We start from the raw sequence: 19,339 nt of genomic DNA, 5'->3' as shown, positions 1-19,339 counted from the left end.
AAACCTCAATCAACCTCAGTCTGTGTGTGAGTAAACCCATTCAGTAAATATGCCCTGAAACAAATAAAATGCAATACATTTGCAGTGGTTCTGTCCAGTAGTGTTTCATCAATTTTTACTGAACTGAATGGGTCTGTATGTGTCATAATGTGGTACTGATTAGCACAGAGGTTAATAATAATTGGCTGAAATACAATAAAATCCATTAGAAATCGATTTATGATTAGGAACTTTTATTGAATAAATATGTTTCACAAAATAGAAAATACAATTTGTCAAAATGAATAATTGCACATTGTAGAAATAAAGTTCCAATATAATAGTTACATTTACCACAATACAATAGTTACATTTAGGGTCCAAATGTAACTGCTAATCAATTGGTTGGTGACAACTTTTGCTAATTTGGCAGGTAAACAAACCTACGGATGCGCTCTTTTTTGGCGTGCCATTTTTGGTTTGGAATACAATTTTTTTCTATCATTATTTTGAAGGTACAATTGTTAATGATGGTTAGAAGATCCTTCACACGAATACTCTCGTTGGGCTTGACTGTGCAATTTTTTTTTGGCTGAGGAAAAAAAGGGAAATGTACATGAACTGGGTACAAATAAAACAAGAAAGAATGTAATAGATGATTTCTACATTGAAAATAACTTACTTGGCTGAATTTGATGTATTGGGTCAAACCGTCAGTCAATCTCCATGAAGAGTCAAATTCAGACAAATTATGAGCCTTTAGACTTTTCTCAGCCAAACAAAAGAAGTTATGCTTGAATAAGGAAATACAAACAAATAAGATGAAACAGAAAAAATAACAGATTAACAATAAACAATAACAGAAACATACATAATATAATGATTAGAAAAAAGAAAAAAATATATTAATGATTAGAAATAATATAAATATAAGTGATGTTTTTAACATACCCCATAATAATGACCGGTCAACTTCCAGCGCACGTGAGTTTCCATTAAATTCTATTTCAAGGGTAAACAATTTAGCCATAATAAAACCAACAAACATTTTCCAACCAAATGCAAGATTACACGTGTCTTACCTTTGAATAGGTGCTATTGGATTGTTTTTTTATGTCAAGCAGATGTTCACAATCACTTGCGTGTAAATCAACGGCAGTGAAATGCAGCATGAGTGCAACACAAAGTGTGGAGAATGTCTTCATGATATCATGTGTAGGCAGCCTCTGCTTAGGTTTAGTTGGAAGGTGAACCCAGGCAGAAGTCAAACACAGGTTTCTTATAGGGTCTCTTTTAGATAATCTACGCGTCATTATTTCCTGATGGCCTAATAAGGACCAAGTGTGGCCTAATTAGTCATCAAACTGAAGATCAGAAGCCTTACCTTAAAATAAAGTATTGATTTGTAGCCTCCTACTATTTTGTTATCAGACAAAGTGTTAAAACGTGTTGTTATGTGAACCTAAAGTCATACAGAACATAAAATCATAAAACCCACAAATCAGATTAGGGATGCAAAGATGTTTAGCAGAAGGATGTGTGTGTGTGTGTGTGTGTGTGTGTGTGTGTGTGTGTGTGTGTGTGTGTGTGTGTGTGTGTGTGAATTGCTTTATAGTTCCTTTAAACTCCTCCTGCAGGAGTTTATAGGAATGGGTACAGACTTAAATCACACACACACACACACACACACACACACACACACACACACACACACACACACACACACACACACACACACACACACACACACACACACACACACAACATTAAAGGAAAATACAAATACAATCTTGAGTTTCTATGTTACTTTGGTTGTTCACGCCCTCTGGTGGACAGTAAATGTTATCTAGTTCTCATTAGCGATTAAACAAAATGACAGTTCATAAACACTCAAATCTCACATTCAAATCCAAAAGTAGCATTTTAAAGTTTGATATACGTATTTAATCTAATCTCCTCACTCACACGTAATAGGGCTAGCCTTCAATTATAAAATAACTGAAAAGGTTGACTACAAGCGCCAGATTGCAATATAAGGTTAATATTTTAAAGCTTGAAATCTCTCAAGTCTCTAGGGTGAAAAGGTTGCGAGTGGATAAGGGCGGAAGCCTGAAATCTCGCAAAAGTAAGTAGCAGTGTTGAGGTAGTTACTCAAAAAAAGTAATTAGTTACTTATTACTAGTTACTTCTGTAAATTGTAATGAGATTATTTTACTAGCTACTGCATTTGAAAAGTAACTTCACTACTTATTACTTTACTTTCCCGTTTGTTAATTGACTGTAGATACATGGACAAACATCATAGCCCTATCATCACTTAGTGTTTATTGTATAAATCTTTACAAAATAGCATATAAAACCATATGAAAGGCAAGGCAACTTTATTTATGTAGCACTTTTCTCCCTGTCTGCACAAAAAAATGCCTCACTGTAAAATCCACAAACAACAGGATAAAGTAGGCTATGGTGAGGTCAATCAGTAGCAACACACTTTGCAAAACAAAGGCTTTGGTAAACCTTGAGAACAAAAATTAAATGGTCAAGGAAAAATATAAAAAGGTCACTTTATCCCATACAATTAAAACTACTACTACTACTAAAGTAGTGTAGTTACCGATATTTTAAATGTAATACGTTACTTTACTTCGTTACCCAAAACAGTAATATCGTTACTGTAACGCGTTACCCCCAACACTGGTGAGTAGCAATAGGAACAGATAAAGAATAACACAGAACCACCTAGAATAAAACTAGCGGAGCACTTAATACTGACACATATCATTGTTTCAATGAGTGCCATCAATTCAATACGGACATGCATGTGCACAAAAACAGTTTCCATTCCTGCAGTTCTGCAAGTATAGAGCGGCGAAGTCACTCCCCTTTCATATTCATATTTTACGATCTCATAGGTCCCATGGGGACCACCGGAAGGGGCGGGACTAATGAGTGGTGAAGTCACGCCCTTTCCGGTAGAACCAATGGGACCTATGGCTGTTTCCCAATGTGAAGGCTGCAGCCTTGCTAGGACGCGTCCTTGCTAGTCGCGTCCTATGGAGATGAGACTAGAGTGCTAGCTCGAGTGCTTCCTAGCGTTTGTAACGTTCGGACTTTGGAACGACTTGCTAGTGTGGAAGCGCTTCCGCTTCCGCTTTTTAATACTGCGTTTACGCCAAGCCCCCAGGACTGGTCCATGGCCGTTTCTCAATTCCTAGCACGCGTACTACGGACTCGATGACTTGCAAGCACGTACTTGGCAAGTCCGTACTTCAAGCACAGACTTGCGAGCACGCGAGTACGTACCTGCAATAGAGTGGCGAAGTCACGCCCCTTCCGGTAGGGCTCATGGGACCTATGATATCGAAAAATATGAATGGGTGTCAATGGAGAGAAAATAATTATTTTCTGGTCCCGGTCTTTATATGCCCTGGATTACACATATGTTGTTTGTGGATTTAAAGGATAATTTTTCATGCAAAGAGTTCGACCTTTTATTGTGCAATTGTTCAGATAAAGGCTGTAGAGAAAACACAACGAGAAAGACTACACGGCTCGTATGTGACGTCACGCTCCCTGCGACTGGCGTGGAGAAGACCGACAATCTTCCCATCGGCATACCTGAAACTCTGCACGTGCCCCTACTTATAATGGTTTTCACCTCTTTCGATGCTTTTATCCTCCCCTTGGAAAAAGCGGTGAAGTGGGGCAGAGAGATCGCCATCTCTGTGCCGAGTTCCAAGGGCGGGTGTGGTGACGTATATCATATGCGTCGAGAGCAGCGAAGAGCTGTAGTTCACAAAGCGGCCTCACATAAAACCTAAAATTATCAAACTTCTTCACGAACATTTTTAGTTTTCTTTGCATGAAAAATTATCATTTAAATCCACAAACAACATATGTGTAATCCAGGGTATATAAAGACTGGGACCAGAAAATAATTATTTTCTCTCCATTGACACCCATTCATATTTTTCGATCTCATAGGTCCCATGAGCTCTACCGGAAGGGGCGTGACTTCGCCACTCTTGGAACAGCAGCGGACTCGATGACGTCACCACCTCTGCTCGTCCGTTAACTGTGCTACGGCCTCATTTAGGCATATACTACTGAACAATATAAACAAATGATATAAAAAAAAATCCCAGCCTTTTTCATTTTCAAATAGTATGTAAATATTCTGAGTGAATAAAAATTGAAAAGATATGCGTCCTGTCATGTGTATAAGCTATACACACACGACTTTATATATATTATCTTATATTATTATTATATTATATAAATATATATATAAGTTAAGAGTAACTTAAGCTACAGTTGTGCTTCTTCTCCATATTGTCCGCCATCGTACGAAATGCATCCTGGGATTTATAGCGATTGCAAGCACACACGAGCCACCTCCGATGCATGCTCGGTGAAACCTGGTGAAACGGCGAGATCGAGGATCCAGCACGCATCAAGAACACTTCCGGGTTTTACGACAGTACTCGCTTGATGCGTGCTTCGAATTGGAACAGTGCTCGGGCAACGACTGATGACGTTTCACGAGTCCACGACCACGCACAAGTACGCGAATTGAGAAACGGCCCATTGCCGTGTTCCAATACCCGTACTTCCATGAGTACACTTAAAGGAAGTACACTATCTGCACTATCCGTACTCACTTGAGTACGCTAATTCTTCAGATGTGAGTGCTGTTCCAAATCGAGTACTCTGTGGTGCACTTACCGGAAATGACGATCACGACTGCCGCCGCGGCTCCTCCCCCGCAATAAACATCCCGGTTTGAACGGTGAACTCTTTACGCCTAGCAGCTATAAAAAGCTATAAAAACTACAAAATGACTATTAATGCAGGCTTTGTGGAAAATACGCCGACTTTGGCTCAGCCTGGCTCCGCCTCTTCCGCTACGTAGCTAAGATGGCTGCCGTTGAGTACGGAGATCCACACTTCACGATTAGCCCATTTTGAGTACGGCATCCGGGTCCTTGAAGTATACTTATTTTCGCCGGATCTGAATTGGAACGTACTGCGTACTCAAATTTTGAGTACGCAGTACGGACAGTACGGGTATTGGAACACGGCCCATGTTTCCCGAATCCACCAGTGCTCAGAGGCCAAGCCAGAGTAAACTCACTTGTTCAAACTCGCACACAACGTCTAACTGATCACTGTTTTGATTGTTTTATTTTTTTTTTTTTAATTTATTTCTTATTGCTTATGTTTATTTATTTATTTATTTTTTCCACAATGTCTTGCTTTTTAAAAAATGTATGATGACTATATGCTCTGTAAGGTGACCTTGGGTGTCTTGAAAGGCGCCTCTAAATTAAATGTATTATTATTATTATTATTATTATTAAAGCTGTTTCCCAATGTCAAGGAAGCATGCTCAACGGCCGCCCTTTTAAGGACGCTACGTCATAGAACGCCGACAAGCACTGTTCCAATGTTGAGGACGGGACACTCGAAAGCCGCGCCATTTTTGCGTCCTTTGTTTTTGAGAATTCCGAGATTTTTCAAGGATGCATCGCTGCATCCTAGACGAGCCAAAACTACCCACAATCCTCTGCGTTCACTGGGCGGGTTCTTGAAAATGGTGGCTGCCTTCACTTTGGGAAACAGCCCGGTTCCCTCTATATAATCGTTGTCACGTTTTGAACTTCACACTTTTTCCATCTAGTTTCGACTGGGTTTTTTGGATTGCCGGTGTTACACCGAATTCTGCGACCCACCGAAAAGTGTGACCCCAGGGGGCGCTGTTGCATATTTTCTGCAACATGCACGTGTTTGAAGGTAGACAGGCATGACAAAAACATAAAAATAAAACTTAAGTTCTCCCCCCATCTTTTTATTAAATGTGTTTAATAAATACATTTGATTTGATTTGATTAGCATTTTAAAGACCCATACAATGGATATCATCGTTGCTTCTTTCCCTATAAAAAGCTACAGTCAGTCACACTTTTCGGTGGGCAGAATTCGGCGTAACACCGGTGCCTTTAAAGTAGTATACAATTTTACTGGTACTTTAACGGCACCGACAATCCAAAAACCCAGTCGAAACTAGATGTAAAAAGTGTGTAGTTCAAAACGTGACGCAGCTTTTACTTCTTCGCGACCTACAGAGTTTGTTATGCACGATCATTCAAAAGCCCCATGTTATTTCCCATAGACATTTGACCGAGGGAACCGGGAGCCTTGGAGGCGGGACTTATTCTTCAGGAACTTCAGCCATTCAGAAAGCACTTTTTTTTTTAACGTGGCCAACCAATGAAATGGCTCAAAGTATCTGCTCTAGATGCGCCATTTTACTGCGTCCACAGCCATCCGGCAAGATGGTCCCCGTGCTTTGTCTGCCCTGACCGGACTCGTTTGGTTATGTGATGTTTTTATCGGCGCAGTGACATCGAAAAAAAAGCTTAGCTGGAATTGGATTGACCGTGGCACCGACTGGTCTTGTGTCTGCCCATCACGAAACGCCCGCCTTGGAGAGGAGGTATGAACGCATTCGCGCTTTTTTAGTGGGACGACTTAATTTTGCATCAATCAGGTTGCTAAGTTTGCTACAGCTAACTTAGCCTCCAGTGATTGCCTGTGTGTGTTGGCCTAGCACTGATGTGTGCGCAGCCGGCACATTAGATCCCTAGCACCCAACAACGATAATCGTCTATCTGCCTACCACAGGGTTATTCCTTAAACGAAAACACAGATACCTATTTATTTTTTTAACCACCTTTCCACAAGCACTTATTTGCTGACGCCTGAATAATCCGGAGGCTAACGTATAGCTATCGGCATAGGGCAGCCCAGCGCAGCTAGCCCAGATGTTGCTATTCCCGCGATTCCTGCGCTAGCTTGTGCCATGGCGTTGAGTCAGGGGGTGTGAGAAGGCCCCTTGTTTGCATTTTTCGGTGCATGCATGTTAAGGCTGCATCGTTGCCCGGGAAACATGCAATGACGGGTGGATAAATTGTGCAGTGAGGAGGCTGCTGATGCTAGCTCCTTACGGTACTGATGTTGATGATGAGGTTGATGATAATGTCGGCACTCTTTCAAAACATTGTGCTCACTGCATTGTTGCAATGACACAATGGGACATGGTCATGCAGGTCTGAAATGCTGTAATGGTGGTGACTTGCTCGTTTGAAGCCGGTATGGGATGTCTGGTGACATACGGGCCTTCGATGGGGGGGGGGGGGGGGGGGGCACTTTGGTTTGGTTTGGTTTGGTTTGTTTGTATGACTGAGCTGATTGATCAACAATTCGCTAGCGGTCTCATCATCATCATGATGCGCACATTATGATGACGTGACACGCCAATGTAAACAATGGCCGAGCCTTCGCACCATCAGGCTTCCATTCCGAAATATAATAATACCTTTCAAGGATTTAAGTCTACATACAATGCTAAGTAACATGTTACGAATGGAACGCTTGCCTCTGCTGTTCGAACTGCACATTGCGTTTTCTTATTCGAGAGTATTTATTCAAATGATGTTGGACCTGTAGAATTACAAAAAGGATGAAACCCATTATTAATGGTGTTCTTATCTTGCTTCATAATATATCGTTTATTTGACAAAGGATAAAGAAATAATGGTAAACTTTCGGGTTGTTAGTTTATTGTTATTTTTTTTCACTTTCCCATTGGCTACGAATTTCCCTAAAACATATCTGGCACGAAATGATGACGACCGTGTGGCTCAATCTGATTAATCAGAAATCCCTTCGGCCTCATTTAGTACGCTAAACAATAATAAGAATCAATTTTTTTTAATTTCCATTTAGATGAGTATGGCCTCTTGCGAATCGCCTTCAGATCAAGGGACAGAGATGGCAGAGGAGGTAAACCCTTTTAATTACAATTTTGGGTTGTAAATTACATACAGACTTTTAAAAACAAAAGTATATTTTTAGTCATCTGAATCCAATGTATGTTATGTTATAAAATGGAATTCTATTCTCATCCTCAGCCTGGCAGCTCGACAGAGGCTATGAAGCACACTATGAAGTAAAGTATTAATTTGCTAGTTTCAGTAGCACATCCTTTTGTTTTCCATTGGTTGTTACTCATTCATTTGATCAAACACGCGTATGTGAGCACAGTCGTACTGTTGTAGCCTAACTACTGGCAACAAAAATATTCTTATGTTTCTAGATTGCCAGCCACCGAAGATCCTCTAACTAGAGCAAATCAATCGGACAGTTCAGAAGAGTCCGAAAATGACGTCGCTTCTGACAATCTTTCAGAGAGCAATGGAGGCAGCATTTCCAAAAGTGAGAGTGGTTCAGTTGCATCATATTGACAATGTTGTGTTCGCTAGTTTGATGCTAAATGTATCTAATGTTTCCTCTAGCGACCTTGGTGATGAGGCCAGTTGTGAATGAAAATAAAGGAGCGATGAAGCTCAGAGTGGATTTTAAACACAGTGCAACACAGGTAAGGGGGTAAACCTTTACCCCTCGCCATACAATAAAGGCTGTGTGTATGTATTTTTATTTAACAAACTGTTCCTTATTACAGATGATGCCTTGCAGAAGAAGGTCAACTGCACAGCGTGCGGGCAGCAAGTTAATCAGTTCCAACGTAACTCTGTTCTTGAGCATCCTGTGCTCAAAGTGCTTATTTGCAAGGTAGTTTTCTCTCTTGTTTTTCACCCATGCAGTTCTAACTGTTTTGGCAGGTTCAGTTACCAAAAGTAGTCAGCGTTAGTCATTCATGTAAATGCCTTACCTGTATATTGATTTGAGGATGTCACTGTGTCTAGTCGTGTTACAAGTTTTACAGAAGTGATGACATCAGCAAAGACTCGGACGGAATGGATGAGCAGTGCAGGTACAATGTCTTATTTAAATACGTTTAACCTCCATAATCACATTAAAAAAATTTAAATGGTTATTAACATGTTTTTGGGTTCAGGTGCTTTCAATCACATAATAAGAGCTTTCTTTTTGTTTTATATATTTTTTTAATATTTGTTGACTGAATTGTTAGAATTATGTTATAAGTTGATGACTTTGTACACTTAATCAATACATTCATTCTGATAGTTCACCACTTTGACATTTTTATAAATATGACAATATTTTATTGTATCCTTTTTAGTCGAACAGGGAGAATAAAACTTGGACCATTCTCCAGTGAGCCCTATAACATTTTGGCTAAAGACTACTACAAAGTAAGTAAAAGCAAACCTCTAATTTATGTAACAATCTAAACTCTTCTCTTTTTATTAGGTGGTGTGCTGAAGGGGGCAAACTGATTTGCTGCGACTTTTGCAACAACGCCTTCTGCAAGAAGTGCATTCTGCGCAACCTGGGACGGAAGGAGCTGTCCGTCATCACCAATGAGAACTCAAAGTGGCACTGCTACGTGTGCACCTCTGAGCCACTCTCTGACTTATCCTCCAAATGCCAGCGCATCATGGAGAAGTTAGAAACGGTGTGGAACAAGGAGCGTAGACCAGAGAAGAGTCAGGAGCGCGACGGCAAGCAGCACAGAGGGAAAGAGGCGAAAAAACACAAAGCCGTCAACGGAAAGGAGCACGGCGAGGACTCTGGGACCATGACCTTCTGCTACAAAAAGCTGCACGTTTCCAAAGAGCTCGTCAAAAAGGCCAAGAAGCTGGTGGAGACGACGGCGGGCCTCAACAACACGTTCATTCAGTTCATCCAGCAGGCGAGCGAGAAGCAAGGGGACAACTCCATCAGGTATAGACACTTGAACGCGTTCAAATCGGTGCTCAGCGATTTGAAGAAAGCCCATACTGCCCTGGAGGACGCGTTGGAGCCCGAGTTCAAGAACATGGAGTTGCAAAACGGCGACGAGGGGTTACACGTTCACAGGAAAAGCGTGGAGGATGCAGACACGGAACTCGTGGACGATATCGCTGCCGCGGCGGAGCCAGAGGAGGAAGAGGGGGACAACAAGGAGGAGGAGGAGGTGGAGGACGGTGATGAGGACAGCGATCGATCCCCTGATGCTGAGCCAAAGGGAGTGGACACGGGAACCGCCAAGGCCAACGTCACGGCGCAGTCCGACGACGAGGAAGACGACGACGACGACGACATGCCTATGGATGAGATGTCCCTGGACCACGACATCGTCTCGGTTCCCCCGTCGGTTCCCGAGGAGCTCTTCCAGATGGTGGAGAGCCTCGCTGACTCCTCCATGCTCTCGCAGACAGACGACGCGGCCAACGACGGGGCCGGCGAAGACACGGCCGCCGTGTCCAAGGAGAAGGTGGCGAACTCCCAGCGACACCAGCCCAAGGTGAAGAACCTCATCGTCAAACTCACCCCCGTGCCGGTGGTGACGACGTGCAGCTCCAGATCCTCCAGGTCCTCAAGATCCAGGTCCAAGAGCAAGAGCAAGGACAAGGAGGTTGAAACCCCAAAGAAGAGCAAGAAGAATAAGAAGGAAGGGAAGAAGAACGAGGTTGAGGATGACGTGGAAAAAGAGGAGGATGACGTGGAAAAAGAGGATGACGTGGAAAAAGAGGAGGATGAAGTAGAAAAAGAGGAGGATGAAGTGGAAAAAGAGGAAGAACAGGCGGTAGAAGAGGATGGTGAGGAGGAGGATGAGGCAGAGGAGGAGGAGAAGGACTCGGGTTCTGAGGTGAAACAGAGGAATGGAACTCCAACTGATTGCGTCCCCAGTAAGCGTCGCTCTAGCCGGACAAAGACCACACCACTCAGGAAGCAGGCGGAGATCAAGGCCAAGGAGGACTCCTCAGAGACAGAAGGTCAGAACCGGGACAAGGCTGACAAGGCCGGAAAGTCCAGCAGCACCAAGACCAAAAACGGAAAACGGACCAAGACCTCTTCGCCCGAGGACAAAGGGGAGGAGTCTGACTCAGACTCCGTGCCCGACATACTGCTGCAGAAGGTGGCGGAAGAGCACAGTTCCGCTGAAGGGGGGGTCACGAAGAGTGCCAAGAAGTGCTTGTTTAAGCAGAAGGAGAAGGAAAAGCCGAGCAAGCGCAAGAGGAAGTCGGACACCTCCGACTCTGACCCGCCGGAGCAGGGCAAAAGTAAATCTTCAGTGGCATCCAAGAAGTCCTCAAAGAAGAAGAAGCACAGCGGCTCAGAGGACTCTGAGCCGGAGAAGGCCACCAAGAGAAGGTCAAGCCGGACGAAGAAGAAGGAAGAGGTCAAGAAGTCTCCCGACGCCAAGGCCAGGGATCTGAAAAGGTCCTACGAAAAGAAGCGAACGGCGAGGAAGGCTAAAGGGGCGTCTAAGTCGTCCTCCAGCGACGAGGAGGATGGGGACGAAGGGGCCATCGGTGGGGAGGACTCCGGAGAAGACAGCGACCAGCAGAGGATCAAGCCTCTTGTGGAGGACAACGTCGCCACAGCAAGCGGCAACTTCCATCAGTCCTCAGGTGGGGGCGACAGCCATTAGAAAGTACTTGTTTCGAATTGAATCGTGTGGCCTCCAAATTGTGTGTTGACGCATGTTTTTGTACGTGCAGGGGATGAAGATGGCAATAAAGACGGCTCTCATCCTGGTGAAGACGATGACGACGCTGAAAACCGGTACGCATGAAAGCCAAACTTTGTGGTTAATCCTGGTTATCCTGTCTGAACCCAATAAGGGATGAATGTAACTAGGAATTGACTCAACCCAATTTTCTTCCTTCCCTGCTGTAGAATTGCAAAGAAAATGCTTCTGGCACAAATAAAGTCCAACTACTCGTCTGGTGACGACAGTTCCTCAGACGGTGAAGGGGGAGATAACGAAGACAAGAAATCCAAGAAAGTAAAGAAAGAGAAAAAAGACGATGACGAGGAGGAGGAAGAAGACGGAGATGAAGATCAGGAAGGTAGCAGAAATTTCTCACGCGATGCACGGCTCCTCCTATTGGTTATCCTAATGGTTATATTTCTCCTTTGTGGCAGTGGTACCCAGTGGCTGACCCTGGTACACTCCCCGTCTAACTCCTTATCGAAAAGCATTTTATACACCACTATGTCGGTTCTGTTTGGCAATTATGTGGGCGGGGACTGTTTCACTGCCTTTTGTACTGTAAATCACTGTGCTACCTCCCGTCGGTGAAACGTGCTGCAGAGATTACTTCACTTGGTTGCCTTTCTCGCTCACACAATATGTCGCGTCCCCGTCTCCAGACAACGACGATGACGACTACGAGGAGGACTCCCAGCAAGGCTCCGCCTCGGACGGAGACACGAAAAAGGGGCGGCGCCACGCCTTGCTGCGCCACAAACTCACTCTGAGCGAAGGAGAGTCGGCGGACGAGAAGTCTGGTGGCAAGGGCAAGAAGAGCAAGGACCCCAAGAAACGATCATGGCGGAAAGGTTTGTTTTGATGTTGCGTAGATGTGATTCATCACCTGTGACCTAGATTAACGCGTGTTACAAATGCAATCTTAATTCATTCGTGGTGGCTCTGTTCAGTCGGCAGTGACGACTCGGACTCTGAGTTCGAGAAGTCCGGATCCGCCAGCGACGATGAGTCTGTGATGAGCGAGGAGTTGAGCGGGTCAGAAGAGGACGGCAAACGCAGAAAGACCAGGTAGGCTCCCATGTCCAGTTGAACACTCCACAAAAAATCGAATCCAGCGACTGATCCCATCCATTGAGCTGGAATCTCTGTTTTGTATCGACAGGTCGTCCAATAAGAAAGACGTGGAGAAACGGAGCTCCAAGCAGAAACAGAAGAAGAAGAGGCGCAGAATTAAAGTGCAGGATTCCTCCTCCAGCAACGACAAGGTAGCTGCATCTCTGTGTGACTAATTGCTTCTCGACTCTTTTTTCTTATTCTTTCTCGTGGGGTCGCACGTTGCCCTGCATGTCTTGACCCCGGCCATCTAATCTCAACGATAGAAACCTGATGCATATTTCCGCTCTGCTCCCAGAGCGGTGACGATGAAGACGGGGACGACGAAGACGGAGACGATAAGGACACGCCCAAGGGCCGCAAGAGGATCCGCAAGATCCTGAAGGACGACAAGCTCCGCACGGAGACCCGGGACGCTCTGAAAGAGGAGGAGGACCGGCGACAGCGTATCGCGGAGAGGGAGATGCTGAGGGAAAAAATGATAGAGGTATCAAAAGTAAAGTAAACCAGTCCTGCTCTGCAACAAATCACACAATCATGTCAAAGAAATAAGTTGAATACAGTTTGCTCCTGGCCAAAATCAAAGGGACAGAGGAACAATCGGGGCAAAGGTATATGTGGAGCTCACCCGCTACTACACTCCTTTCAGACGGCGGAGATAAAGGAGGCCAGTCAGATGGACTGTCCCATCACCCTGAAGATGGTGCTGGATGAGGATGAAGAGACAAAGGAGCCCATGGTGCAGGTGCACAAGAAGCTGGTCACCAAGCTGAAGCCGCATCAGGTCGAAGGTGAGACCCCAGACATGTTAACAATCAGCCGTTAACCAACAATAGAATTATTGCATTAGGACCCAGATTTTCTGTTTTTGCTGCCTTGGCACATGTGAAAAGAAAAGGTCTGGTCTCCATCCATTTTGTGTTTGAACATTGTTGCATTAAATGCAATTACTTACAATCAGAGAGGTGGTCCGTGATGTAATCTTAAAGTGTTCAGTTATTGAGGCTTTTGGCCAAATGCAGCCACACTTATCGCAAGTAGCAACTTCAGCTCTGATCCTCGCAGCTGAGATGGTTTCTGGAGGGGTAATCTTCACACTCGCTAGTGCGTTGTGCCACTTTGAGAAACTGCACGACAGACAGAACTGTGGATTTGTTGTCACTGGGAGCATTTTAAACCAACCAAAAGCTTGCTAGCCTGCTTTACAGTTCACACATTTCCGGCTATATTTATAGCTTTATATTTGTTCATCACAAAGAGAAAATAACACCTTTCCTCTTCCCGGACTGCATCCAGGGTATCACTGACCCTCTCTGAAGTAGACCGGCAACTGAGCCTTTTTGTCTGTCGCCCTTTGCTTCTCGTCCCAGGTGTGCAGTTCATTTGGGACTGCTGCTGCGAGTCGATGAAGAAGACTGAGAAGTCATCCGGCTCTGGGTGCATCCTGGCCCACTGCATGGGCCTGGGAAGACCCTGCAGGTACGAGACAGAGCTCTTGTCCTTCCTTCCGTTAACGGTTCATGGCACCTTTTTTTTTTTTTAACCTTTTCTCCCTCTAGCCACTTGCGTTTCTGTCGTCCCTGATTTCTATGTTCGAGCAAACGTTTTTCTGGGCTTGTATCTAGGCAAAACGTCCCTTTTTCGAGAGCCATAGCAACCACCCCTTGTCACCGGACGACGGGTCGTTGTTGTGTTGTCTGAGTGCAGTTCTGCGTTTGGCCCTGCAGGTGGTGACGTTCCTCCACACTATGCTGCTCTGTGAGAAGCTCAACTTCTCCACGGCCCTGGTGGTCTGCCCGCTGAACACGGTCCTCAACTGGCTCAACGAGTTTGAAAAGTGGCAGCACGGGATGAAGGACGAGGAGAGCTTGGAGGTATTTACTGTTTTTGCGTGTGTACCTCTGGAGTGGCAGTAGCTCAGGAGGTATGGCGGGTTGGCTGTTAACCGCAAGGTTGCTAGTTCGATCCCCCGGCTCCTCCTAGCTAGAGTGTCGAGGTGTCCCCGAGCCAGACGCCTCACCCTAACTGCTCCCAACGAGCTGGCTGTCGCCTTGTATGGTTGACCCCGCCGTCGGTGTGGAACGGGTGAATGTCAGGCAATATTGTAAAGAGCTTTGGATAAAAGCGAATCAATACATTTTTCCATTTACCTCCGTCTTTCGCATCACACTTTTCAAAATTGGGTCACGTTTTTGTTCCCGTTTTTTTTTTTTTTCATTCATGTATTGATCCCGACCCAGGTGACGGAGCTGGCCACGGTGAAGAGGCCCCAGGAGCGTGCCTACGCCCTACAGCGGTGGCAGGAGGATGGGGGCATCATGATCATCGGCTACGAGATGTACAGGAACCTCACCCAGGGACGGAACATCAAGAGCAAGAAGCTCAAGGAGACCTTCCAGAAGACTCTTGTGGATCCCGGTATGTGTGTGTTGGTTGTGTTATTGTTTGTCCGTCATCGTGTGTGTGTGTGTCACACCAATCAGACTTCAGCTGAATTATCTTCAGTGTAATTGCAGAAAAGCTCAATCTGGGCGACTGGGGTGTTTCACATTCTTTTTGACCAATCACATCGAAGCTCGAGGCTGGGATCTGTAAGCACGTCATTCACTAACATGGAACATAAACTCGACCAGAACTTAACCTTGTTCCCAGGCATTCTGGAAACTTTCTCTGGTGGTTAGACGCGCCAAAACACCCCGTCTTACCCAACGTTCAGGAACAGTGTCTGTGACGGTGTCGAAACAACACTGTGTAAACGGCCCAATGTAGAAATACACTTTATTGGAATCCCCTTCTCAAACCTAGATCCTCTTCAGTATGACTTCTCCGTAACGTGTGTATGTGTGTGTCTCTCCCCCCCCCCCCCCCCCCCCTCAGGTCCGGACTTTGTGATCTGTGACGAGGGCCACATCCTCAAGAACGAGGCGTCTGCCGTGTCCAGGGCCATGAACTCCATCAAGACCCGCCGGAGGGTCATCTTGACCGGAACGCCGCTGCAGAACAACCTCATAGAGTGTGAGTCTCTAATGTGAACGACTTCAGCCTCCCACCCCACCAGATACACATGCCACAGAGAAATGGATAACGGTTGGAATAGCAAGGCACATGTATTTTTAGAATACCCTAAAAAAAATACAAAGGCCCTTCGAAGTGCTTTTCGAATTGAAGGACGATCAGAAAAAGTGTTGTTTTTTTATTAAGTAATGGGCAAAATGACTGCACAGAGTTGCATTCCAAGCTATTTTAAAGTTTCAAGCCCTCTATAGTGTTGAGGCAGACCTCATACATTCCGGGGTTGTTGTTTGCACGTTCCCCCAGATATGCGGTGCATAAAACCTGGTGCAGCGTGTCTTCGTTACGCCGGTTCTCATCGTACCTCCACCCTCTTCTTCCCCCCCACCAGACCACTGCATGGTGAACTTCATCAAGGAGAACCTGCTGGGCTCCGTGAAGGAGTTCAGGAACCGATTCATCAACCCCATCCAGAACGGCCAGTGTGCCGACTCCACTGAGCAGGACGTGCGCGTCATGAAGAAGAGGGCCCACATCCTCTACGAGATGCTGGCCGGCTGCGTTCAGGTCAGCCATCGCTCCCCGTAGGAACTAGGAACAAGCCAGTGGAGCTCGGAAAAATTCTGGCAAAATGATCATGGGGTCAGGGTTGTACAGGAAGAAATAGTGTGGGGGTGTGTGACTCCCAGCCGGAAGACACTGGGTTTGATTTCCCGTAACCCTACCGGCTCCCATTAAAACATTCATCAGAATTCACCATAATCTGTAATTCCGTTTGGATGGAATGACTGCTACAGGAATAGGGAATAACGTGAAATGACTGGTTGGCAAAACGCATCGAGGTGTTCTGTTGATGTGAAATGATATGGTGTTAGCCAGCTGGCAAGCATAGCCGGTCGAAATGGGAGTTAACCACCATTCAGTATGGCTCAATAGATCCCCTGTGATTTGGAGGAATTTAAGGCAATGGCTTAAAGGGATGGCGGCATTGCTTGGGTGACCGCCCACCTGGGTTATCGAAATGAAAGACCACGGATGTCCGCGTTCGAGGGATCCTGGATCTGTTCTCATTCCTTTATTGCCATTTTTAGGCCAAAATGTATTCTTTGGCCTCGGATGTCATCTCAGTCGATTGAACGACACCTCTTTGATGGTCTGGAACATTCGCCAAGCCTTGAGCGATGGAAGATTTGGCTGGCTGTAATTTGGTGTCGCGACTGTCTGTGTCTTGCATAATGGGTAGAAAACAAGTTTAAAGAAAAATCCTGTTTTCTTGTGGCCTTCAATTTCAGTGATTGGATCTCAGAAATGGTGACGTTGTTTTGTTTCTTGTTCCCATTCCAACTGCGCAGAGAAAGGACTACACGGCACTGACCAAATTCCTACCTCCAAAGCATGAGTATGTGCTCGCTGTGAGGGTGACGCCCATTCAGTGTAAACTTTATCGGTACTACCTGGAGAACTTTACAGGTGAGCTATGTTTGTAGTTGTGTGTGTGTGTGTGTGTGAATGCCATGGGAGTGTTAAAACCCAGATTTCCATCTCTAATGAAGGGCTCAGTTTGGGCAAGACGGATGGCTAGTATTGGCACCGCAGGAAATCTAGTTACGTGGATGGACAATGCAAAAAAAGAAAGCATGTGAACAAGTGATGTGTGAAGTGATGAAATAAGCTGGGTTTACCGGAGTCCACACTACTGATGTGGTGACTGAGAATCGATATAACCCAGGGTTAGGCCAATAGCCACTCTGGGTGGGGAGGGGGTCGAAGCAGAGGCAGGGAAGGCGAGGCTACTCGTGTATAATGTGTGCACTACCTTGATGTTAAAGCTCGTCTGACGCCAGCTTTAACAGCCACAATTATTTTATATTTTTTCACATATCGCACAGATACTCCGAAACATAGCCACACGACATCTCACGAAACAGCACGGACAATACATCTAAATGTGTCCACAGGACAGAAAAGAGAAGAAAGAGAACAGCCAAATTGTGGTCATTGTATTGGGATGTAAGGCAGCTACGTACACGCACACACAAAGGCACCTGCCTGGTCTTCTTAAAACACCCTCCCCGTGTGCAGGTGTTGGCAACGCCAACGAGGGGGGCAAGGGACGCGCTGGGACCAAACTCTTCCAGGACTTCCAGATGCTGAGCAGAATCTGGACCCATCCCTGGTGCCTTCAGCTCGACTACATCAGCAAAGAGAACAAGGTGAGGGCCGAGTGGGGGGGCCACCGTCCCTGAACCAGGGGGACGTCCTCGAACAAGAAGAGGAACTAGAGCCTGACGATTACTGGGGTCGTCTGATTGAAACAAAAGTTGACACCGGGTCCAATGTGGCTACAGAATGCAGGTGCAATACAGCACGTCACATGAAGTGTGTATGGAGAGTGTATCTTCTATGTCCAATGCGGTGCCTAACTCTCTGCTCTCCGGCGCAGGGATACTTTGACGAGGACAGCATGGAGGAGTTCATCGCCTCGGAGACCGAGGAGTCCTCCATGAGCATGACCTCGGAAGACGACAAGAAAAAGTAAAAGCAGATGTAGTTTGCATCCTTTTTGCATCTTGTGTATCCTTTTCAAATCGTAGGATGAATCGCGTACCCTAGAGCCATACCATAGACTGTTAAATATACGGACGTAGCAACCGTGACGTCCCCTATCCTAACGTTGCCTCACAACCTTTATTCCAAAAAAACGTTGCCTGAAAACAACGGCAGCCTCGCACTAGTCTTTGGCACAAAATTCCTTAATATTCAATCCTTGACAACTTTGGAATGCAATAAAACGGTCAATTCGCAAAATAAATCCCATGGCTATGGGCTAGCCACTGAGATCCTAAAATCACCACTTCCACACCGTTCATAAAGACGATCGGTCGTTTTGCCATCCAACCACAGAGAACCATCTCTAGAAACAAAACTTCGGCCATTTCCGCCTTTTTCTTTTAACACAAACTCTTGCTCTCATCGTCAGGAAAAAGAAGGGCAAGGGGAAGAAGAAGAAGGGCTCGGACGACTCGGACAGCGAAGACCTGGAAGTGATTAAGGAGTGGAACACCAGCTCCCGGGGAGGGGACCCGGCGGGGAGGAACCGAGCAGAGCCCGTGGAAGAAGGTGAGCCCGGGGGGGGGGGGTCACCTACAGTGGTGACTGATGGTGGTAGCAGCCACCGCGCCCTGACGACCGCCCAGGCGGGTCAGAGGACTAGGACTGGTGAAGGAGAGCCGAGCCGATCGGACCAACGAGTCACCGCTGCCTTCAGGTCAACTTTAGTAGACAAATATGCCTTGTATACATTTCTGATAGCTGGGAGTAACTTGGAACGACGGTTAGCGAAGTTTGTGTTACGGTGAGAGTGGGAGATGCACCAGGCAATGGTTGTCCAAGATGTTCTAGGGCTGCTCGATTTATGGTTAAAAAAAAGTCATAATATTAATTATTTTGGTCAATATTGGAATCATGATTATTCCAACAATTACTTTAAGTATGAAAACATGCTGGATTGATTCAGCATTTCTCAAGTAAGTGGGAACTTTGAAATTTCCCCCTAAAAAAACCACACACAAATATCGTTTCAATTCGATGTTAGTTTGGAGATCGTTTGAACCCAAATTTTTAAATCGGGATTAAAATGAGATGAATTGCGCAGCCTATGATGTTCTGACTCTCCGACCCGCCCCCCCCCCCGGCAGCCCGGCCCTCCGCATCGGGCCCAGGGAGCCCGTCTCCCGACTGGCACAAGGAGTTTGTCACCGAGGCAGA

General features: G+C 45.6%; 1 protein-coding gene and 1 long non-coding RNA gene across 2 annotated transcripts in view; one reads left to right on the top strand and one right to left on the bottom strand.

The window, feature by feature from the left end:
- Window positions 1-212: 212 nt before the first annotated feature.
- On the bottom strand, window positions 213-1,273 carry LOC115552688 (uncharacterized). Its single transcript, XR_003978359.1, has 4 exons — window positions 1,062-1,273; window positions 931-981; window positions 662-772; window positions 213-571 (listed from the first exon to the last, which is right to left on the bottom strand). It is a non-coding gene; the product is annotated as an uncharacterized LOC115552688 (long non-coding RNA).
- A 6,539-nt stretch (window positions 1,274-7,812) lies between these two features.
- atrx (ATRX chromatin remodeler) overlaps window positions 7,813-19,339 on the top strand; it is a 13,828-nt gene continuing 2,301 nt past the window's right edge. The window contains exons 1-22 of the mRNA XM_030367743.1: window positions 7,813-7,824; window positions 8,410-8,419; window positions 8,504-8,613; window positions 8,748-8,815; window positions 9,217-11,363; window positions 11,454-11,517; window positions 11,632-11,804; window positions 12,109-12,297; window positions 12,397-12,514; window positions 12,609-12,711; window positions 12,858-13,046; window positions 13,209-13,350; window positions 13,930-14,038; window positions 14,262-14,433; window positions 14,800-14,977; window positions 15,437-15,574; window positions 15,963-16,138; window positions 16,924-17,041; window positions 17,654-17,784; window positions 18,015-18,106; window positions 18,552-18,691; window positions 19,270-19,334. Coding sequence (XP_030223603.1) covers window positions 7,813-7,824; window positions 8,410-8,419; window positions 8,504-8,613; window positions 8,748-8,815; window positions 9,217-11,363; window positions 11,454-11,517; window positions 11,632-11,804; window positions 12,109-12,297; window positions 12,397-12,514; window positions 12,609-12,711; window positions 12,858-13,046; window positions 13,209-13,350; window positions 13,930-14,038; window positions 14,262-14,433; window positions 14,800-14,977; window positions 15,437-15,574; window positions 15,963-16,138; window positions 16,924-17,041; window positions 17,654-17,784; window positions 18,015-18,106; window positions 18,552-18,691; window positions 19,270-19,334 — 4,644 coding nt within the window. The remainder of the gene's footprint in view (window positions 7,825-8,409; window positions 8,420-8,503; window positions 8,614-8,747; window positions 8,816-9,216; window positions 11,364-11,453; window positions 11,518-11,631; window positions 11,805-12,108; window positions 12,298-12,396; window positions 12,515-12,608; window positions 12,712-12,857; window positions 13,047-13,208; window positions 13,351-13,929; window positions 14,039-14,261; window positions 14,434-14,799; window positions 14,978-15,436; window positions 15,575-15,962; window positions 16,139-16,923; window positions 17,042-17,653; window positions 17,785-18,014; window positions 18,107-18,551; window positions 18,692-19,269; window positions 19,335-19,339) is intronic.

The sequence above is a fragment of the Gadus morhua genome, chromosome 10 (assembly GCF_902167405.1).
Source record: "Gadus morhua chromosome 10, gadMor3.0, whole genome shotgun sequence".
Taxonomy (NCBI): Eukaryota; Metazoa; Chordata; class Actinopteri; order Gadiformes; family Gadidae; genus Gadus; species Gadus morhua.
The sequence above is the reverse complement of the archived record's forward strand: the minus strand, read 5'-3'. Positions and strand labels throughout refer to the sequence as shown.